The sequence below is a fragment of the Balaenoptera acutorostrata genome, chromosome 9 (genome assembly GCF_949987535.1).
Source record: "Balaenoptera acutorostrata chromosome 9, mBalAcu1.1, whole genome shotgun sequence".
Taxonomy (NCBI): Eukaryota; Metazoa; Chordata; class Mammalia; order Artiodactyla; family Balaenopteridae; genus Balaenoptera; species Balaenoptera acutorostrata.
Window position 1 is genome coordinate 37,459,570 of NC_080072.1, and position 23,883 is coordinate 37,483,452.

The 23,883-nt window shown below is 48.4% G+C and overlaps 1 protein-coding gene across 1 annotated transcript in view; it reads right to left on the reverse strand.

Moving 5' to 3' along the window:
- The window catches only part of SLC6A5 (solute carrier family 6 member 5), a 57,129-nt gene extending 33,651 nt beyond the window's left edge, over nt 1–23,478 (reverse strand). Inside the window, exons 1-7 of the mRNA XM_007174814.3 lie at nt 23,338–23,478; nt 20,454–20,990; nt 17,721–17,859; nt 15,016–15,147; nt 14,493–14,666; nt 4,694–4,835; nt 1,073–1,205 (exon numbers count right to left, since the gene is read on the reverse strand). Of these exons, the coding sequence (XP_007174876.3) occupies nt 1,073–1,205; nt 4,694–4,835; nt 14,493–14,666; nt 15,016–15,147; nt 17,721–17,859; nt 20,454–20,990; nt 23,338–23,478 (1,398 nt within the window). The remainder of the gene's footprint in view (nt 1–1,072; nt 1,206–4,693; nt 4,836–14,492; nt 14,667–15,015; nt 15,148–17,720; nt 17,860–20,453; nt 20,991–23,337) is intronic.
- Between the last annotated feature and the right edge of the window lie 405 nt (nt 23,479–23,883).

The following is a 23,883-nucleotide window of genomic DNA, read 5'->3' on the forward strand; positions in this document are numbered from 1 at the left end:
GATGGGTGCGAGGTGTGGGTGCCTGGTGGGGCCTGTGAAGCATGCCTGGGAGGTGAGAGGCGGCACGGACCCTCACCCCCGTGAGGCCGGATCCTTCCAAATGGGTTGTTTGCTACTGTGACCACAGTAAACCCTGGCCTGGACGACTGGACCAAGCCAAACTCCACAACCTATGGTCTCAGAGTCCACCGTCACATTCTATTCCTTGGGCCTTAAAGACATTTGGGGTTTCAAGCTGAGACATGCAAATCACTCTCCAGATGATGAACTCGTATTGGTCATCATCAAAGTGGTTGGTTAACCGTTTCATGGGGGTTTTCTAAAGCAGCAGGAAGATGAGGGGAAAACACTGGGACCTTTACCACAACATCCAGCGTGTCCTGAGGGACCCTGCACACCGTGCCTACCATGCCTTGGAGTGGAGCTTGGGGTGGGTGTCCCACCACCTCCAAAGGACCTGCCAAGCGACTGTCTAGCAAGAGGGGCCAAGCACGTGCTCCACCAAAATCCCGCGGGCAGGACTATCGCCCTATCATGCTGGGGGCACGTGGGGTGGGAGAGTGTTGGGATGGGGTTGGAGAAAGGGCACAAAAGGCAGAGAACATGGTGGTCAGGAGTGAGGAGAAGGAATCCCCTGCACAACTTTGATCTCCTTCCAGCTTCCTGGGAGGAGCAGTGACTGAGCTGGCAGCCAGACCAAGAAGCAAAAAGCCGGCAGCACCAGTTCTAGACTTTCAGGAGAGATCGAATCATACCGGGGAATGCCATCTGCTGAATGAAGGGCCCCCAATAGGGAAGGAAGGAAACTCACCACATAGCCCCCGCCATCCACTAGGAGCCCTGAGTACATCTGTCTCAGTTAACCCTTAAAACCTCCCGGGGAGAAAGGCATTATTATCCCATTTTACAGACAGCAGTGCAGTCACTTGTCCAAGGCCTCACAGCTACTCAGGGACGAATCAGAATTCCACCCACGCCTCCCGACTCTCATCCCAGTGCCCTTCGGCTGCTCTGTGACACAAACAGCCCTGGGGGTCCCAGAGCTTTCTCTCAGATAAATACAAGTTCTTACTTTTCCTGAAGTCTTGATTCCTTTTGCCAGGGATGCATACACAATCACCCAAGCCAGGAAGAGGCAGAAGGCTAGTGGCCACCTGATCTCGCCAGGATATTCAATCCCTGCAGAAATCTTCAGCACGAAGTACCTATGAGTTGAAAGGAGAGAGAAGGGAGGGGAGGAAGGAGGGGAAGGATGAGCTGGCGGAGGTGACAGTCTGCAGGCTTTATCTTCCTGCAGAGCCTCAGACAAAATCCCAGCATCCCACCCTCCCCATCAGGGACCTGATCAGATCAGGCCGTGAGGGATTTGCTGATCCGGGCTCCCTCCCACAGCTGTCTGCGGTGAGACCCACTGAATTTACCCTGCTTTTAACAGCAATTTTTTTTTTTTCCTTTATAGCTACTTTATTTATTTGTTTATTTATTTTTGGCTGTGTTGGGTCTTTGGTTCGCGCGAGGGCCTTCTCCAGTTGCGGCAAGCGGGGGCCACTCTTCATTGCGGTGCGGGGACCGCTCTTCATCGCGGTGCGCCGGCCCCTCACCATCGCGGCCCCTCCCGCTGCGGGGCACAGGCTCCAGACGCGCAGGCTCAGCAGCCGTGGCTCACGGGCCCAGCCGCTCCGCGGCACGTGGGATCCTCCCAGACCAGGGCTCGAACCCGTGTCCCCTGCATCAGCAGGCAGATTCTCAACCACTGCGCCACCAGGGAAGCCCCTACCCTGCTTTTAATTAATTATGGCCCTAAAGGGCTTCCCTGGTGGCGCAGTGGTTCAGAATCCGCCTGCCAGTGCAGGGGACACGGGTTCGAGCCCTGGTCCGGGAAGATCCCACATGCCACGGAGCAGCTAAGCCCGTGCGCCACAACTACTGAGCCTGTACTCTAGAGCTCGCGAGCCACAACTGCTGAGCCCACATGCCACAACTACTGAAGCCTGCGTGCCTAGAGCCCCGTGCTCCGCAACAAGAGAAGCCACCGCAATGAGAAGCCCGCGCACCGCAACGAAGAGTAGCCCCCGCTCGCTGCAACTAGAGAAAGCCCGCGCGCAGCAACGAAGACCCAATGCGGCCAAAAATAAATAAATTAAATAAATAAATTTTAAAAAAATATTATGGCCCTAAAGGACCTACTGTATTAGCACAGGGAACTATACTGAATATTTTGTAATAACCTACAAGGGAAAAGAATCTAAAAAAGAATATGTGTGTGCGTGTAACTGAATCACTTTGCTATATACCGGAAATTAACACAATATTGTAATTCAACTATACTTCGACTTAAAAAAAATTAATTATGGCCCTGGGCGGGCTCTGAACAAGGCTATGTCAGCTCCACCGTCATCTGGAGCTGCCCCAGGAGCAGTGCAACAAATCCAACAGCGTCGGGGGTCCTGGTGTAGCAGCCCCCGGAATGGGCATTATGGAGGTTGTTGTCTTTATATAAGGACACATCATTAACAGAAACTCTAAACTGTCAAGGATGATTTTTGTGTTTCTGTATTGTTCTACTCTTTTATGAGAATGTATCCCAATAGTTTTTGTACAGCTTTAAATTAAAAAAAATCAGTACAGAGTCATTATGGTAAAAGAATTAAAAATGCTGCTGTGCATTTTAGTTCAGGTTGTGATGGGCATGTCCCAGGGCTGAGGTTGGCTGAAATGTAAAAGCAGGGCTGGCTGGGCCTTACTCAAGGAACGTATTCGAAGACAGACAACCAGCCGCAAACAGAAGGGGGCTGGCGCTCATCTGTAGCGGTTGCTGGCACCTGTGTGTAAGCTGAAGGTGGCGACGCCCGCATCCCTGGCAAGAGGGCGAGCAGGCAGCCTCACCCCCGGGGAGAGGAAGCAGCTTCAGAGACCATGAGTCATGACGCCAGATGCGACAATCCCCTCAACTCTGTAATAAAGTCACACAGCCTGGATGAAAGTGTTGTGCGTGCAGGTGGGTGTCTTTCTGTGACCTGAACCAAGGGCCAGCCAGCATCCAGACTCTACTGGACTGCAGACATGATGGCCGAGTGTCCTGACCTGCTGAGGGAAGTGAAGGGGGCAGCACCCCTCCGGCCAGCTAGCCAGCGACACTGTGAGAAGCTGTTTTGCGGTTCACGAGAGCAACCTGGAGCTCTTTTAGTCTCAACTCCTGGGGCAACCTGGGCTCTAGAGTAGAGTAGAAGTCACCAAGGGTGGAACCGGCCTGGGCTACCAAACCTTAAGGACCATACTTCTAAGCACTGAAAAGGACCCCAAACCCCACAATGGGTAGGCCATCTAGCCAACAATGCCCCTTGGCCATCTCAACTACTCCATGATTTAATAAGGAATATTGGATGGGCCCCAAGAAGCTCCTGATAACATTCCCTCTTGGAAACTAAGACTGGTCCCAGAGGATTAGCAAAGCCACCAAAAGCAGATTTGCAAAACACTTTATAATACACCTGACCACATGGATTATGTGATCAGATTTCAGCCCACCACGAGGTCAGACTCCTTTCTCAGAGTTCAGGGTGAATCAAGGCCCACCCTCACTGGTCCTACATTTTCTTCAAAGGGGATTATTTCTTCATTCAGCCTAAGTGCCCCTTCTGTTCTACAGGAAACATCCATGTGCCCTCTTAGTCCACAGGAGAGAAAGCTTGGAAGAACTAGTGGGAACAGTAGTAACCACTTCCTACTATCTAAGTAAAGGCCACAAACCAGGGGCCCCCTGATACATGCATTTTACGTGACCCCAGTGTTTCATTTGAATTAGTTTGCTAACATTTAAAGTGGGAGAGACACATAAAAACTCCTATTTTATTTCCAACTTCTCTTGTAAAATGGAAGCTCTGGCAGCACCTCTCACATTCCCATAAGACAGGGGCCAGTTGGAGCTGAGCATCAGCACCCTCCCTTATACTGGGCAGACCTCCCCTCCTGTTAGCCACAGTCCCCACCATTCTCTATCGTCTTACCTCTTCCTCCCTGCCCCCAAGTACATTTGAGTTTACAACCCCCGACTTAAGGCCTAGCTAGAGAACATTATCTACTCTCTGTTGAACTCTGTCTCCATCTACCTCCCTTATGAAATAATTCCCTGAATATTATTAAATCTTCCTGTGGTGGCTGAGGATTTCCTAAATCCCTAAACCTCAATCCCCAATGTCTGGCAAAATGGATGAAGAAAGTATAAAACTAAGACAGAAGTGTTTTTTTTTAAAAAAAAAGGAAAGAATTAGTTCTTCTTTAAACCAAATCACTGATCATGATTTGTTTCCTGACTTTCCTGAATTTTTGTCTCTCTTCCCCTCACAAGTGCAGAAGGAAAAAAACAAAACAAGAAAAAACAAAAAACAACCTAGTCAGCTGAAGGTCTGCTTAGATCCCATCGGAGGAAGGTTTTGCAATGTTTTTGGCTTCAACATCATGAACTACAGCAGCACCAATTCTGTTCCCACCAGCATTCAGCCAACTCTCCTCTCCAGGCCCACAGGGCACAATAACCCACTCCCAGAAGCCAGACCAGGGAAAAAATCTTCCTCCCCGAGCATCTGAGCAGGTAGGTAGGGTACAGAGGGAGGCAACCCATCCCTCTAGTCTACACGTTGGATAGTCACTAATTCACTGGGTTTCTCTTAGAAAAGTTTTTTAAAAATCTTACTTGAAATACTCTTCACTCCCACTGACAAACGTCTTATTGGCCTGGCTGGTGAAATTAACCATTGTCAAGTTGGGATAGGCCATCATGCAGAAAGTTGAGTTCTTGATCTGTATTTTGGGATGGTCACTGATCACACAGGAATCTGTTTAGGAGAGGATGGAACGAAAACACAGTGAAATCTGTACAGAAAATAGACACGTGTATCTCTCTAGCAACTTAAAAACAAAAGCCAAACATATTTGCCAAATATTGGAGAGTAACTTTGCAAGGGTATTAACTGAGCAAAGCTAGATGCAGATGAACCCCCAAATTGTGTGCTATTCATCCCAGAGCCCCCGGTACCCCCCAGCAGTGCCTGGTCCCGGCAACGACGGCTCTCATTTCTGGAGCGCTCTCTACACGCCAAGCACTTTACATGCATTATCTCACCTAAGGCTCACAACAGCCTGTGCTGTGGGTGCTATTGCCTCCGTCTTTCAGATGAGGAAAAAGGCTCAGAGGTTAGGTCATTCTACCAAAATCACACAGCAAATGAGGAAGAGAATCAGGATTCAAAGCCGGATCGTTATGACTCCACAAAAAATAAATGGCTTGCAGAAATGAATTTTAATCAGACATAAGTAAAACTTCCGAAGGGCTCCACCACAGAAGGCTTACTAATAAGCCCAGCTTGAACCCACTGCGTGGCACAACGGCCGACATACAGAAGTTCCCTAAGATACGTGTGCCATGTGCTTTCTGCACACTCGCACGTGCTCGTGAGCCTGCAACAGGACTGAACACAGTGGTTCTCAACTGGGAACGAATTTGTCCACTAGGGGGCACTTGGCAATGTCGGGGGACATTTTTAGTTGTCATATTTGGGGAACAGGGTGGTACTGGCAACTAGTGGGCAGAGGCCAGGGATGCTCCTAAACATCCAACAATGCACAGGACAGCCCACAACAGAGACTTATCCAGCCCAAGATGTCAACAGTGCTGAGGTTGAGAATGCCTGACCTAGGCTGGGATGGGAGCAGGGAACTAAGCAGGTGAGTCTTAGCATGTCAGGTACCCTGCTGGACGCTTTACCACTTATTATCTTGTGGAAGCCTCAGAAGACCTGGGAGGTGCCTATGATTATCCTCATTTGAAATAGGAAGATACTGAAGCCTTTCTGACCACATCACAATGTTTCTATGATCACTTGATGGATATTTTAGATAAAGAGTCCATCAGGATTAATGCCAAAGGATATTAATTTATAAAGAAATGAAAAGTAACAATAACAACAATAACTAACACTTATATGGCACTTACTATGTACTATTTTAAATGTCTTATATGCATTAACTAATTTGAGCCTCACACCACACTTGCGAGGTAGGTATTGTTATTATCTGTATGTTACAGGTAAAGAAACTGGACACAGAGAAGTGTGGTTGCTTGCCAAGGTCACACAACAGAATCAGGAGGCAAACAGTCACTCTCTCTTTGGAGGCCATGCTCTTAACCACTTTACTGGGAAGCAGAGAGCAGGGAACATAAACTCAAACACCTTCAGAAGCCAGGCTGGTGACACAAATTACAAAGATATAAAATGGAGGGTAAAAAGGGGTGGCAAAACAGAGAGTACGGTCTGCCCTCCGTATCCGCAGTTTTACATCCATGGATTCAATCAACCACAGAATGAAATTTCAATGGCGGTTGGCTGAATACTGTTTTCATTGTACTACACCATTTTATATAAGGGACTTGAACATCTGCAGATTTTGGTATCCGAAAGGGCTCCTGGAACCAATCCCATTAATACCGAGGGACAACTTACCAGCCAATCAGTGCCATGCTTTTCTAGGTGTCCTGATAAAAGATGCAGAAAATCCGGATATTTACATGAAATCTCTCCATTTTAAAACATTGGATGGCATTTTTTACAGAGCTAGAACAAATCATCTTAAAATTTGTATGGAGACACAAAAGACCCTGAATAGCCAAAGCAGTCTTGAGGGAAAAAAATGGAGCTGGAGAAATCAGAATCCCTGACTTCAGACTATACTACAAAGCTACAGTAATCAAGACAATATGGTACTGGCACAAAAACAGAAACATAGATCAATGGAACAAGATAGAAAGCCCAGAGATTAACCCACGCACCTATGGTCAACTAATCCATGACAAAGGAGGCAAAGATATACAATGGAGAAAAGACAGTCTCTTCAATAAGTGGTGCTGGGAAAACTGGACAGCGACATGTAAAAGAATGAAATTAGAATACTCCCTAACACCATACACAAAAATAAACTCAAAATGGATTAGAGACCTAAATGTAACACTGGACACTATAAAACTCTTAGAGGAAAACATAGGAAGAACACTCTTTGACATAAATCACAGCAAGATCTCTTTCGATCCACCTCCTAGAGTAATGGAAATAAAAACAAAAATAAACAAATGGGACCTAATGAAACTTCAAAGCTTTTGCACAGCAAAGGAAACCATAAACAGGACGAAAAGACAACCCTCAGAATGGGAGAAAATATTTGCCAACAAATCAACGGACAAAGGATTAATCTTCAAAATATATAAACAGCTCATTCAGCTCAATATTAAAGAAACAAACACCCCAATCCAGAAATGGGCAGAAGACCTAAATAGACATTTCTCCAAAGAAGACATACAGACGGCCACGAAGCACATGAAAAGATGCTCAACATCACTAATTATTAGAGAAATGCAAATCAAAACTACAATGAGGTATCACCTCACACCAGTTAGAATGGGCATCATCAGAAAATCTACAAACAACAAATGCTGGAGAGGGTGTGGAGAAAAGGGAACCCTCTTGCACTGTTGGTGGGAATGTAAATTGATACAGCCACTATGGAGAACAATATGGAGGTTCCTTAAAAAACTAAAAATAGAATTACCATATGACCCAGCAATCCCACTACTGGGCATATACCCAGAGAAAACCATAATTCAAAAAGACACATGCACCCGAATGTTCATTGCAGCACTATTTACAATAGCCAGGTCACGGAAGCAACCTAAATGCCCATTGACAGACGAATGGATAAAGAAGATGTGGTACATATATACAATGGAATATTACTCAGCCATAAAAAGGAACGAAATTGAGTCATTTGTTGAGACGTGGATCCATCTAGAGACTGTCATACAGAGTGAAGTAAGTCAGAAAGAGAAAAACAAATATCGTATATTAACGCATGTATGTGGAACCTAGAAAAATGGTACAGATGAGCCGGTTTGCAGGGCAGAAGTTGAGACACAGATGTAGAGAACAGACATATGGACACCAAGGGGGGAAAACTGAGGTGGGGTGGGGCTGGTGGTGTGCTGAATTGGGCAATTGGGATTGACATGTATACACTGATGTGTATAAAACTGATGACTAATAAGAACCTGCAGTATAAAAAAACAAACAAACAAAACAACTAATACTAAACTTTCATTGGGTTATTTGTATGGAAATATGTTAATATAAATGTTTCAGACATTACATGAAATTTCTAAAAATCTTATATGTTCTGGTATAATGTTATAAGTCATAATCCTAGTTATTACTTTAAAATGTATATCTCAGAAATAACTAATTTTCTTGTCAACTGCATTATTATGAACTTTCATCAAATCTTTAACCATGGTCATTTTAAAGTCTTCTGTCATTTACAGACAGTTCTGGGTGTACTTTGATGCTTTTGTAAATATGTTCCTATAAAAGGGTTTCATCTTCAGGAAATTCATGGAAAAGACTCTGACAAGTACAGGTTTCTGGTAACTGACTGTACTGCTGAACTGAATGAATAAGCATTTTCAGAACTCTAATGAAAAACTGATGAACTCATAAAAGTGCTAACAAAAGATCAAGATGAAAAAAAAATTAATTACATGGGACTGAGTGAACTGATGAGGATGAGTATAATTTTTGTGACTTTCTGTTTGAATTAAAAAAAAAAAAATCCCACAAGGACTCAGAGGCAAAGAATATACAAATCAATTTTCACTGCAAAGTAAAGGAGCTGTTACAGTGGAGGATTACTGGACTGAATGTCAATATTATGACATAGTATGAGTGTGTTTCAGGTTTGGTAATTGCAATCATTGTTGCTTTTGTTGTGGTCATCCATGTACAATGCTTGGTGTCAGTCTATTTATCTCTTGTAAAAATAAAATACAGTGTGTGTGTGAAAAAAAAAAAAACATTGGAAATAAGGCCAAATTGTCCTTAAGCACTGTGGACCAAAACAAAACAAAACAAAACCAAAAAAAAAGCACATGTAGCCTAGGTCTGGTGCATGGAATCCCAATTTATGCCCTCTGTGGAACAGCGAAGTGGGTAAAACCATGGGTTCAGGAGTTCCACTAGCCCTGAGAGCTTGGATGAGTTCCTTAATCTGTCCAAGCCTCCATTTTCTGATAATAGTGTATCTAGTTTGAAGGTTGTTCCAAGAACCAAATTAAGTGAGATAGATCATGAATGGAAAAATTTCATGCAATGCCTAGCACACAGCTGGATTCACTAAAACTTTAGCCGTAATGCAATCGCCATTGTTATACCTTTGCATGGGGTGAGCATCTCTAATCCTCAACATCATCTCTCAATCCCACTTGCCAGCCGTAAATTATCTACTACCTCCCACACATTCCCCCAGAATATCTCAGAATACCGGATAAAATTGAAAAGAGTAATTAAAAGAATCCCTTCCCTCTGATTAGTCCTTTAGACCAGAATTTTTCTAAACAGCAGTACTACTGACACTTGGGACGAGAAAACTCTCTGTCCATGCCTTGCAGGGTATTAGTAACATCCCTGGCCTCTGCCCACTGGATACCAGGAACATACACCCCCCCACACCCCACTCCAGCCCAGTTGTGACAACCAAAAATGTCTATGAACACTGTCAAATGTCTCCTGCCAAGATCTCCCAGGTTTGAGAACCACCACTATTAGAGTCCTCAAAATGCCTTCTTACTCAAAATTATCTTCTTTAATCAAATAACAGAGACTTTCAGGGGGATTCTCACCTCATAATTACCAACTATTTACCGAGGAAGCATTTGTTTCCCCCAGCAGGGACCAGAATGAAGACAATTAAAGCACCATCCATAGCCCTTTTCTGTAAGTAAGCACAGAAGTTATTTCTCGTCCTCCTGCCCAAAAGTACGTCCCCTAAGACAGAAGAGATCGTTAACACAGGGGCAAACGTCAAATCGCTTGCTTCCAAAACTGGCACTGAGAAGCACATGGGCAGCTTCCCTACAAAGCGTCTCTGGGCGTCTCTGGATCACCGCTCTCCGCTGCAGTGCAAGGTCACAGCGTCCCTGAGGCACTGCAGCAGGGCTCCCTGCAGCCTCAAGCCTCCTGCAACATCCCTTCCCACCACTGGGCGGCAGAGGCGTGCTTCCCAGCACACTGCGCCTTCAGGTCGGCCAGCAACGGAACGATGGGCCGTGTCATCGGCGAGCTCTGCGGCCCAGCAACCCTGAACAAAGAACAGCGATAAGCATCGTGCTGAATTGGAAGCTGTTCGAATGAGATTCTCTTTACGCGGGCAATTATGAATAAATGAAAGCACGTGAAAGACCAGGGAGAAAAGGAATCACTGAATTAAGGTTCTAATGAAAATTAAGCCATTCCAGAAACAGAAATGGTAGTTATGCGCTTCCCATTTTAAATGACCCAGCTAGCTCCTAATTTCAAAGAACAGTTGTTGGTCTTACTTGGCAGGGCATGGATTAGCCCTTCAACATTACAAATACCTGGAGGGTTGAATGCCCCTAAAGAAGACAGCCTCTCTCACAATCTACACCTGAGAAATGTGTGGCAAGCTCAGCCTCCGCGGTGGACGGAGCCAGGGCTTTTGCCCATGGCTGGAGCAGGGTCCTGGCATCTGAATGATGAGGTGGGGTTCCCAGGCAGTATGTCCCTAGCACAGCTGAGGGGCCATGGGATAAACCCCTCCCTGCTATGAGTGAAGGTCATAATGGCGTGGGAATCCACCCCCCTCTCCTGGGACCAGCAACCCACTATCACGGGGTAGGGTGAGCCTGGAAGGTCATTTGTGGAACACTGCCTTGGGGGAGGGAGTTTTTCCATTTCCTAAACAAGCCTCTCTCAGTATGGCCACTTGGGAGGCAGCCTGAGACATCATTGTCTGGACTCCAGTCTTGTCCAGCAGAGCAGTGGGGCTACAAAGCTACCCATGTCTCTGAAAGTCAGGCCATCAACCCCTTTTCCAAGACACCCCAGGACCCCAAAGGATCAACACTTACACAAAGGATACCTGGCCCCGGTCCAGTGCGGATAACCCAGGGAAGGACAGATGGAGGGGCTCCACTAAGAGAGGGGAAAGGATTGATACCTCCATCTTCAACAAACAAACAAAAACTTTTAAAGCACTGGCTAAGAATGAAATAAGATCTGCCCAGCCTGTCCATATGTTTCCAGGGAATAATAGAGTGAAAAATGTCCACTGTCTCTCTCTGCTCAGAGCTTGCATCGTTTTTATGGTTTATACCAGTCGACAAGGTGCTTAGCTGTATAATGTCTTCACTCTGCCTTTCATGTTCCCCAGGATATTGTGAGCCAGACAAAAAATTCCACAAAACCAGGGGGGGCCCTGCACCCACACGCCTAGCCCAGTCATCGTGCTCAGCTTGCTGTAAAAAAATACACACACACTATATATATGTGTGTATATATATATGTACACATACATATACATATCTATTCTCCGACTATAAAATAAATACACATCCCTGATAGAAAATGTAGAAAAAAAAGAATGGCCCCAAGTTTACCAGTTAACATTTTGCATATCACCTTCCTATATGTTTTCTAGCCAGCACATATTGTTAGTAAAAATGAAATTATACTATAAAGTGGTATCCTGCTTTTACATTTAACATGATATGCTGACAATTTCCCTATGTTTAATGAATATTCACTTTTAAAGACTATAGAATACTTCATCCTATGGATGCACTATAATTTATTTGAACCACAGAATTACTGAATTTTTGTTACACGTCTAAGTGTTTCCGGTGTTTTCCTAGATTGTAAATGTGACTGCAATGAACAATCTCAAATAGTCCTTACCTGTGTCTGTGATTTTCCTCTAACAATAGATCCCCAGAAGTGGAATTACTAAGTCAAACTACTGTTTAAACGAGCTTTCTTTTAAACCCACAGACTCTCAGCTAAAAACATCAGTTAGGGAACAACTGGACAGATGTCACTCTGCCAGGAATGATAGAATAGAACCTTCAGGAACCCTGGATGAGCAGAGAATCAGGGGTCATGAGACCCAAATTCTTGTGCTGGCTCTACCTTGAGACTTGTGGCCTGATACTTCCACCCTCTAAGGCTTAGAGTCTACTTTGTCACCTGTGAAATAGTGATCATGTCACCTGCCCCTTGGGATGTATAGAGCTCTTATTAGGAATAGCAGAGACATCATTTATGAAGCTGCTTTGTAGGCTGCGGAGCATTTAACATGGTGGTTAGGACCATGGCCTTGGGAGGCAGGCAAACTTGGGCTCAAATCTAATCTAAGGTCTACCACAGAGCTAGCTTTATAAACTTGAGCTCCAGATTTTTCACCTGTAAAATGGAAATAATAATTAAACCATATGTTGGCTTGTTATCCATCTTAACATTGGTAATATGAGTTAAAGGGTTTAACATGGTACTTGGTGTGTAGTAAGTAATGCTGGCTATTATTATTAAGGTGCTGCACAAATATTAGTGGATATTGTTAGCAGAGGAGAACGTGTTTCTGAACTCCTATCCCTCCCGAGGAACAGCTGTGGGACCCACGTGATTCCCTGAGGGACGTGCCCAGGGAAGCTTCCTTGGAGGCTGGATCAAGGCAACAGCTCTCCTTGGAAGAGGTACTCCCTTGGAAAGTAACTTCCGTCCCAGACACAATCTGGGAAGGACAGGCAGGGCACTGTTATGACCTTGAGGTTTTTCTCCATTCCAGCCCCACATCCTAGACAATGCACTTTGCCAAAACGGCATTTTTGGGAATCCATTCCGGCAGCAGATTGTTGGTTGTGAATCTGAGAACAGCTACCTTAAGTGGGGTACCTGAGTGGGGTTCTCTCAGACAGCAGCTTTGCAGAGGTGACCCTGAGTTGGTAGGGACTGCAGGGCAAAGGAGGTGGGCACTCCATTCCAAACATGGTTAAGGGCAGCTGAATTAAGGGACGTGGGCAAACACCAACCTGGTGGTTCTTACCCTTGGGTGCAGCTGGGGAACTGTAAACATAGATTCCTAGGCTCCATCCCCAGAGAGCCCAATTTAATTGGTCTGGGCTGGACCCTAAGTGATGTCTTGATTTGCTAGTTCCCCAGGTGATTCTACACTGTGGCAGCTTGGGCTGAGAACCACTGCGCTAAGTTAAGAATCCGTCCACATGGAGATTGTAAAGATGAGGGCACTGAGGCCCAGAGAGTCTAGAGGCACTTACTCTCGGTCATTCCACTAGTGGGCTGCACACTTGGGAACCCCACAAATCCCCATCCTCCCATTCCTGAGCACTTCAGGTGCACTGGGTTTGAATTTGATGGGCGCATGTCTCCAGCTTTAGCTTTCCTGCAGTCTCATTCAAAGCCTCTCAAGGTGGAGGCTGGACATGTTGTGTGCATACATGCACATGTGTGTAAAAATACTCCAGTGTGAATTACTGCCTTTAGGAATGTGCATCTCTCTGGGGTGTGGGAGGGACGGATCATCTTTCTCTCTTACACACTCAAAGCATTTAAGTAACTTCCTAGTTCTGCAGTGTGCAGGCTGTCAGGGCAAAAGTGCTGGTTTGGAGGACCAACACTAAAAGCCAATCATACAGAGATCACAGGATTCTGACTTCAGCCAGATCCAGCTTAAAGGGAATAACAGCTCCGCTGGGGAGAGAAGAAACTACTCGCTTATTGGTGTCCATTAAAATGATCAGCACCTTCAAAGGCAACTGATACTAGCACCTTCTATTTGTACGCTTTTCCAACTACGATCATATCCTCCGTTTCTTTTCTCCTTACACAGGTAAGTAGGATGAAGAATGTTGTTAGGATTTCTATTTTTCAAATGAGGAAAACTGAGATCCAGAGAGGAGAAGTTACCTGACACAAACACATGTACCATCAGGGGCAAAACGTCTTACAGACCAGAAGCCTTGCCAGCCATTCTGCCCTGCTCCTCCTCACCGTCACGCTCTTGCCCTTGACCCAACAAGCTGACAGCTCCCCCAAGTCCTCAAGTCCCAGTGGATTTCAGGCCCGAACCAGCCTTCCCCCAGGAACACGCCTTGCCTCCCCGGGCAGCCTTCCCCTCTTCTAGGTTAGGTCTTCTGCGTTATGCACCTTTCTATCACAGGTCCTCAGTTTAAGTGTCTCTTCTCATGTTTACCTCATGCACTAGGCAGCATTTTGTGAAGTGTGGACCCAGGATCACAAGCGTCACTCCCCTAGACGCTAGACCCCATTGCTTTACAAGTTGTACCGTGCATATGAGTCACCTGGGGACCTGACCCCAGCCAAATCTAGTAACTCAGACTATTTGGTGGACTTGTAATTCTACATTTTAAACAAACACTCCAGCTATTCATGAGCAAACAAAAGTTTGATTACCCCTCCTCTAGGCCATGAGCTCCTTAAATATTAGAAGTATATTTGATGTTGGTTTTAATCTCTGTGCCCCCAGCACCTAGCATAAAACCTGGCAAATGTAATATGTGCTCAATTCGTCTTCATTGAATGAATGAATAGTTCACCTAGTGTAGGTATCTCCAAACTTACCTAATAAAAGTTTGGTTTTATCTTTGCATTCTGGCGTGTTCCAAGGGTTGTTGCAGGAGCCCCAGGGCAGCACAGACACAAAGGAGGCAAACAGGTAGAAAAGTGTGTAGCAAATAATCACATTGTAGTATATGGCTATTAGGACGGAGATGATCAGCATTGCGATGCCACAGCCTGTGGAAGCAAAAGTTCCAGGGATTCATTTCCTCCAAATCCTGTGGAATCCTTACAGTTGGGCACAGGGTGGGGACCTAGGTCTTGGCTCTCTCTTACAGATGGATACACTAATAGTGGGATAGACTCTTGTGTTTACCAGGGACATTGAGGCATTCTGCCAGGAGCGGAACAATGCCAGAGGTGATCTTGGGCCATACTCCAGAGGGCCCCAGTGGTGAAACTGATCAAACAGAGAAGGAAGGAGTGGGTTCTCCTGATCGCAGAAGCAGGTCTCCCTCCCCGGGGCCACGGGGTGCCACAGAGGGCAGGGGAGGGCTGAGGGAGCTGGAAGGCAGGGGAGACTCACCTTGTAGGGCTGGGATGGCCTTCCACACAGACACCGGCCCCTGGCTGGCGAACTGGCCCAGAGACACCTCTAGGAAGAAGATGGGCAACCCTGCCAGAGCCAGCATCATCAGGTAAGGGATGAGGAAAGCACCTTGGAAAGAGAGAGTGGGAGGTGAGAGCCCAGGGAGGCCCAGGCCAGCTGGCTCCACCTTCCCCCTCAGGGAGGAAGCTCCCTTGCCTTCTCTAGGAAGCATTCGATATTCCAGCTCAACCACAGGTACCCAGGACATTTAAGAGCCCTCCTCTAAAAAGTACAAGGGTACCCTGCAAACACATTTTTTTCAGTTCGCCATTGGATGGGTCACTAGGGGTTGCGTACTGGGTGAGTTTTATTTTCTCTTCTTTTCTCTTTCTTATTCTAGTACCTCAATGTCCCCAAATTAAGCTCTTCTAATGTTCAACAAATCCACACCTTTGATTCACTACTGGAGTCAGATTTGGTGAAATCTCATTGGCACCTCAGCCCTCCAAAACCTTAAAATCTTCTAAGCTAGGACTCCAGGAGCCCTCAACTTGCTACCTGCATACCTTCTGCCAACCAGGGTTGGACCTGCTCTGCCAGACGGGTGGCAGGGACATCCCTTTCCCCACTGCCTCCGCCATCACACACATCTCAACTTCCTTCTCCACATTAGAAGTCCCTTCCATCCTTCAAGGTCAACTCAAATGCTTCCTCCTTCAGGAAGCCTCCTTCCTCTGGCCTCCCACAGTACCTCTCCCCAGGCGCTAAGCACTTGACACTATTTATGTGGGTGTCTTACGTAGACCGAGGGCCCCTGACGTTGATCCTTCATGTCTATTCCCCAGGACGCCCGGTCTAGGGCACCAGTAGCTGGCTGGTCTCCGCAGACTTCCTGAGGGTTCCCTGGGGTTCTTTATCCTCAAGGATTCTTTGAGGTTGTTTGCTAGAGGCTTGGGGAATAGCCATGACCTTTGGACAAGGGAGTTCTGTCGCAGAGTCAGAACCAATTCAGGACTCGAGATGCCAGAGCCGAGAACACTGGGCTCCACTGAAGGAAAGCTGATCTTTCTCTAGTCTCTTCCTCTTGCTGGAAGGGCCTTTCCCGCCGGGGCAAAACCAGGGCTCTTGCTTTAAACCAGGGCTCTTGCTTTATCCTCTCCTGAATGGGTTTTCAAGAAAGATGTAGATTGCGCAATCTTTCTCTTTTGCTCCTGGGAGGGAGGAAGCGAGCTCTCCACCCGCGCGAAGGGGCCGGAGCCGCAGTGCGGAAGAGGTAGCCTTCCCTCCCAGCGTCCCACTCCCTGCACAGCCCAACACTTCGCAGATTGCAGATCGCAGATCCCGGGCCGAGCAAAGCACGGACCCTTTTGACTTGCCCAGCAGAGAGAGCAGCAGGGCTGCAAAGCTGCCGCGCTCCCTGGACTGGAATTCCCTTCCCACCCTCATCCTGAGTGTCGTCCCCTTTCCTGGTACTGTAAAGCTTAACGCAGCACCCTGGTCCGGGGACTCCCTGCAGAGAACCAAGGGGGAACATGGCTGGGGCGCCCGTTTGTGTGTTTCCGGGGCACCCCTGATTGCGAACGCTCTGCGCTCCTCATAAATACTTGTCAACGTGTCCTAATTTGGAATTAGGGGGAGGGGTATTAACATATTTTTCCGTTTTCATCATCACGTGGCGCTGCATCTGTCCCTTGTCCTTGTGCCTGGAGCGCACCGAGAGACCAAAATCAAAAAACAAAACCAACCAACCAAACAAACACACACACAAAACTTAAGCTGCCTAACCCGATGGGGTGAGGGGCACAGCTCTGGTCTCCTTGGTCCAGTTGAGAAGCTGTGAAAGGGAATCCTAGGTGCAAATTCCTATTCCTAGAGGGGGCTTGACTTGTCAGTTTAGCCCCGCCTTGCAAAGGGGACCGTGAACATGCCAGGTTCCTCCTCGGTGGGTACGTACGGGAGAGGATCCTAGAGGCCTGGCAGCTGGTGCATGCCTCACTGGCGTCCTCCCCACTTTAGAAACGGTTTTCCTTCCACCCAGTGAGGACAAATGAAACGGAAACCGTTTTTGCAAAACGATTTTTGCTAAAGTCAGAGTATGCCCTGCTTGTGCCCATGAGGATGTGTGTGTGGGGGTGCTTCTAATAGATTTTCAACAGCACAACCCCAAGCCCCTCTGTTCTCCCCACTCCTGGTTCGCCTGCATCCTGCGTTCTGCACGACCCAAGCGCCCATTCCCAAAGTCCCCTATGTAGGCTTGGATTTCCAGGTTATGATCTTAAAACCTCCTTAATTCAGTGTCCAGGACCGCATAGCTCCTGGCTCTAAAGTTGTTTAGGTGCGGGGAGTGTGTCGGATACCGAAATACTTGTGGGCTAAATTAGGATTTGAACTTCCCTGCATCAATGCTCAGTTGAATCGGGGCCCAGCCCCCCAAGCTGGACCAGTGAGGAAGCGTGGGGACCCATCTAGTCTCTGAGCTCCATCTCCAGATAAAAGCCTCCTGGATCTAGTGCCAACCACTTTCAATAGCTCCTGCCCTCCGGCTTCACACGGATGCCCACAGGGGACGAACTGGAGTGTGAGGAGGCTTCTCTGAGCCTCTCCTCTCAGCCTCGGTCCCCGTCCCGGGGCTCTGCGTCACCCCCCAACCCACAAGTGCCCGCCCCGCCCCGCCGCAGGCGGAAAGAGCAGAAAAGCCATACCTCCCCCGTTCTGGAAGGCCAAGTAGGGAAACCTCCAGACATTGCCCAGCCCTACTGCATACCCCACCATGGACAGGATGAAGTCCAGTTTGCTGGACCAGTTCCCTCGGGCCTTATTCTCATCCCCTTGCTCGTCCTCCTGGGGGCGGAAAAGCACATGGTTGGATACCAGCCCCGGGGAAGGTCCGCAAGCAGGCCCCATTCCGCCCCTCCCCCACTGCTGAGGATCCTTCCCAGCAAGCAGGACCCCACTTTTCAACCGAGGATGCATCGGCAAGCAGGACCCCAATTCTGAAGAGAGGATGCATCTACAAGCAGGCCCCTGACCCTTCAACCCTGCAGAGAGTCTTTCAGCAGGAGGCTCCCAATTCTGATCTGAAGAGCCATCTTAAATAGACTCCTGAACCCCTCTTTCCCAAATCCTGCAGTCAAATCACACCAGCAAGCAGCTTTCCCCAAACCTTGAACTGTAGGTTGATTGCAAGCAGGTCGCTCCATCCCCAGCCCATGACCAAGAGTTCATTTGGCAAGCAGGCCTCCAATATCATGCCTAGAGTCCCCAGCAAGCAGGTCCCTAACCAACCCCTCCCCCCAAAATTCCTCACACCCCTTACTCAGCCCTTTCTTTTTTTGGACCCCATGCTAAGGCCAGAAGGAGAGCTGCAATGCCTGAAGCCAGCCAGAGCCCCTGCCTCACTTTCTCTAAAGCCTACGGGCAGGACCTGCCTGGTCAGCTCATTGAAGGGGGCACCTTTCAGCAGTGGGGCAAGGGAGGTGGGAAGGAGAGAGACACCGGGGGGTGAAACAACAGGGAGAATGGAGAAACAGACATGCAAAGAGACAGGACATTGAAAACCTTGAGTTCTGGTCTAAACTTTATCCTCCCAGCTGGATAACCCCAGGCAAGCCACTGGCCCTTGCTGAGCTTCTGTGTCCCCATCTGTAAACTGAGGGGCTCAGAATCACTGTCCCCTAAGGCACCCCCCAGCTCCCGCAGTCTGTGGATCTTTGGAGCTCACCTCTCCAAGCTCACACTAAGATGCTTTCTTGGGGCAGTCCCTGGTTCTGGAATGCCTCACTGGAAAGCAGAAAAAACTGTAGGTGAAGGCACCTCAAATAAACTCGGGAAATGTTCAGGACGCCTGGACACCACACAAAGCTGCCAGGGACCCGAGCCACTGCACAGCTTCCACATCCTCAGTCACCCTCCACCTCATTCTAGCAACCTGGCACGTCCACACTGTTCCACAGGCCATGGAGGGTAAAGAAGCAGCTGCCAAAATGGGAAGGAAGTCTTGGGGAGAGAGGAGGAGGGCCGAGGTGGGCGTCAGAAAGGCGAGAATCAGAAAGATGGGCAGAGCTGAAAATAGGCAAAGGCAGGGCTTGATCTATACTGAACACCTTTAATATCCCCACTACATTCCTCCCACACACATACCACCTCCAGCCACCGCCTCCCCACTTCAATTCTTCCGGGGCTACGAAGGGTGGGGATTCCAGCTCCTATTGCCGCAGTGCGGAGGTTAAGCAAGGCACGCGGAACAAATTTTCTGCCTCTACCTGAGGTCACACTCTTGGGCACATGCTGTCACTGGCTGTTAATGCACACAGTCAAACGCTCCAGAGGCAGACCCCAAAAGCAAGGGCAAGCGGGAAAGCCTAAGTTTATGTCCATTTCTAATTATTCTAACAGCTGAGCTCTTGCTGCGTGGGCGTGTGTGTGTGTGTGTGTGTGTACAAACACTAGAGTAACTAAGAAGGGCTATACACACCCTAGATCTCACACAGGCAGATGTTCTGGTTCAAGAGCCCACCACTGGCTACACACGCTTAGCCCTTGAGCCCAGGGGAGGAGAGGAGATAGCATAGAGGCAGGCAATGGGAAAGGAAGAGCTAAAGTACGTGAAAGGGGATGGAGGAAAGAAATCAGGGAAGGAGGAAGAGAAACTGGAGGGAGATGGAAGAAGACAAAAGTCCATATGGGAGGGAGGCCACCAGGAATAGCTGCCTCATCCCTAACTCGGGACTGGGATTTGCTTTGTGGGCTTTTCATGCCTCTGGTTGAGCGTAAAGGATCAAATGCACAGGTGAATCCAGGTTTTTGGGGCCTGAGGCTCATACAATTGAGAGAGGTATTCTAAGAAAAAATATATATATACAAAATTAGGTACCAGGTTTTGGAAAATATAGGCTCTGAGGCTTAAACTTCAGTACTGGCCTCACGTAAGCCACCTCTCATCAAATGAGTTCTCATGTGATAAATGTAATTCGCAGTGCAAAGCCTAAAGGACTTAAATTATTATTCCCCCAGGTTTTTCCTCTGTATTTTCTTCTCCTTTTTTAAATTAAGAATTGTTTTGGAAAAAAAAAAAAAAGACCCAGTCATTAGCAAGAGGGGGAGTCCTGTCTGCAGAAAGGGGTAAGAATCTAAATGCCTCAACTGCTTAATGAGTCTGCACCTGGATTTCCGCTACCCCTGAGGCTGGGAAGGGGCAGGTAGTGGCAGGTCCTGAGGTCGCAATTCCTCTGGCAGCTTCGCTGCAGCCCTCGCGCCCTGAACTAGTGACCCCAGCGCAGTGCGAGTTTCCGAAGCCCCAAAGCTGCCTCCCGCATCCATCACCTGGCACTGCCAACCGGTCTCCCCATCAGCACACGTGCACCCGCTTCGGCCAGGCTCGCCTCTCGCGCGGCTGGGGAGCAGGAGGCGGCGTGGCTCGAGCGCCACCTGCTTACCTGGACGGCAGACGTGGCCACGCTGCCCGGGAGCACGGACGTGATTCCATCCGTGCCCAGCACCACGGTGCTCTGGCTCATATTCGCCCAGCCTACGGCCGGGGTATTGTTCCGCTCCAGGGTGCCCTTGCCCACGCTCACGTTCGCATCCCCCTCCGGGCCGCGCAGGGCCGGAATCTTACAATGCAGCGCGTTGCCGGGCCCGGCGCCCCCTGAAGGAGGGGCGGCCTGCGCGCCGTGCGCCTCGCTCAAGTCCCGCAGAGCCGCCGAGGCCGCCGGCGCCCGCGGGCTACCGAGTTTGCAAGCCCCTACTCCCGGCCGCTCGGCCTCGCAGGCTCGCGCGTCGGGGAAATGGAAAGTTTGGGCGCCGGTGGAAGAGGACCTTGGCACACGCGGCGGCGGCGCGGCGGTCGCCGCGGGAAGCCCCTGCTCCGGGCTCGTCCTGGGTGCGCACGAGCCATCGTGGTGGCCCAGCGTCACCGCCGCCTCCAGGCTGTTGGCTGGTTGTTTATTCATTTCCTTGGGAGCACCGCAATCCTGCAAACATAATGCGAAGTTCGTGCAAAAAAAAAAAAAAAAAAAAAGTCACGGCAGCTTTAAAAATACCTGTATCTACATATAGAGACGTTCACAACTCAGGTCCCGACATAATATCTAGGGAACAAATTGGAATCTGGATTTTTTTTTCCTTCTCCAAGAAAAACTGTAATCATTATTTCTCAGTCTGTCCGTCTTGGGGATAACTGGATGACATAAAGAAACTAATATTCTCCTCCCTGATAGAAGGTGAGCTAAGAAAAGATGCAGAAATGTTTTTTGGAGGGGGGAGAAGTGGAGGGCGGAAATAATCCTACAGCCATGAGGTCCCTGCCCTCTTTGGATTTCACATCACGACTGTAGGGTGCCCACGTTCCCATCACCATTGTAGAAAGATTCTTTAATTTTCCGCCCCATTTCCTTTGTCATTCAACAATGCACATTGCTTTTTTTTTTTTTTTAATAAGCGATAAACAAGCTGCGGCCACAAAAGCTGATGCCCTGGCACCTACGAGTGTTTGAGGCCAAATCGGTTGTGCGAATCCCAGCGCTCCAAAACCCACCCCCACCCGCCAGGTACCAAAAGCAAGAATAAGGATAACGACCAAAATAACAGTAACAACAACCCCACAAGAACAGTAATAAACCAGATTTCAAACACAAGGTAGTAACTGGATTTATCTTACACAACCTACATTCATTTCTAGATTCCCAGATATGTAAAAGAACGTGAGAAGTTTTTTGGTCCTCCCACTCCCCAAGAATAACTATTCACAAGAGTTTAATATCCATGCCCCTACACTGGCTTGGGAACCAAAACTCACGACTAATTCTCATTTGCTTTCTCCCAATTGAGGTTCAAATGAAAATAACTGCCAGCGGTGTTTTTTCCATCCACTTTCTCCCCTCGTGTTATCTTTCAGGGCTTTGTAAATATTAGTTCCAATAATTACTATTATACGGTAAGAATAATCATATTACCTTCACCTCAACCACACACCTCTCGTCTAACCTTCTTTCACAAACGCACAGATCAGAACTCTTTAATCTGCACCAAATCTAAGTATCTCAGTTCGAGCCAGCATTCTTATCTCAATAGCCTCTAGGACCCACAGCGGCTCTCTTCAGTACTGGCACCTGGCTTTTCAGCACCAAGGACAGTTCTCAGAATAGCGGGGTTGGGAGACACCGCCAACCTCTCAGCTCCACAGCCTCGGAAACCTCTTTCCGACCCCAGGTGTTGTTCACAAGTACAATGTGAGCTCCCTTCGCCTTCCAGAACGCACACAACATTTCAAAAAGAAATATCCAAAACGAATCTGTCCTTCCTACCCTCGCAGCCCCCTCTCCCCTTAAAAGAACAAAAGCAAACACTCACCATGTCTGAAACGGGCAATAGATTGAAGGTAGAGAGTGAAACCAGCTATTGACAAGACTGGGTTCGGCTCCAGCAAGAGAGGCGCTTTCTATATCTCCTTGGGAAAGGCCAGGTTTGCGTCAGTGCAAAGCAAGGTGCCCTTCGTTTGACATTTTCTTGATAAGACAAGTTTGATAAATCATTACCTCCTTGGATTCGAATTTTAAAGGGACAACAGCCGAGAGTACGCTGGCCAGTTGTCACTCGGGCGGGAGGGGGCTGCGTGTTTGGCGTGATTCATGTGGGTCTGGTTACTAAACCGAAGCCGGCGGGAGGGAATGATAGAAGTTTGCCTCCTCCTAATTAAGGGAAACATGGGAGGGACACATCTCACTGCATCCAAGCCGAGGCGCAGCCGCCAAAGGAGCGGACTGGGCTGCTGAGGTGGGCGCAGAGGAAGGAGTTAAATCACTGTCATGTTTCCCTCTTTCTCTTCGGCTAGATCCTGTTGCCACCTCTCCAAACCTGCAGGCAGCGGATTCCGCAATATTACTATAAAGAGATCGAGGGTCTCACGAAGCGACACAGTTCTGCAATGGCTGTACACACGGGTCCTGCGTTTATCAGGCTGTACCAACCTTGCGTGTGGGACTTCAGATTCCCACAGCCCACCCTCCCAGTCAACCAGTGTTGGAGAGATCCTACGTTTTCGCTTAAAAATTGAGGTCTAGTGTTTGCATTTCTATTTTATCTCCATTAACACAATTAAGAGAAATTCCTGAGTAATATTAGGACTATTCTCATTGTATGTTTTAAGCTCCTCTGAAAATATTATAAATAAAAAGGAAATTATTTCCAACACTGACCTGGTTCTTAGGTCACTTTCAAAGTCAAAGGGAACCCGTTCTTTCTTCCTAGCCCTCTCAATAAAAATTCACCAGAGCCAGGAATGATTTGGACGCACAAGGTGTTATAGACCCTCCAAATCACCATCTGCTGCAACCCGGCGGCAGGGCTGGCCCTCCGAGATGCCACCAGAGGACGTTCTACCGCACTGTGGCTGGGGTGGAGGTGGCCGTGGCGATAGAAAGATGGACTTTCCTGCTGGTACAAAGCAATGGCTATAATCATTAGAAAGGGAAAACACCTTTACATAGGTGTAGTTTGGAGACTAGCAGGGGATTCGTATCAGAACGCTTCCCTTCTCTCCTTTCTGGCCGGGCTCGTTCAGGGAACTCCAGGCCTCGGAAATGGGGAGCTACGGAAAGCACTTTGTCCCTTCCCTGCTGCCCGCAGCCGTGCCCACTGCCTCGGGGTCGGCTCCGTCACACTCGACTGGGCCGTCCCCACGCGGCGCGAGGATAATGCGGCGGCGGCCGCAGGCGAGGCTGCGGCGGCAGATTGCGGTGGGCGCCCAGAGCAGTACTGCCGGGCCCCTCCCGCCTCCTTCCGAGCCGCGCGAACGCACGCGGAGGCCTCAGCTCACTGACTCTGCCCCCTGGCCCCTCCGTGGGCAGCCGGCTAGGGACCCACGGT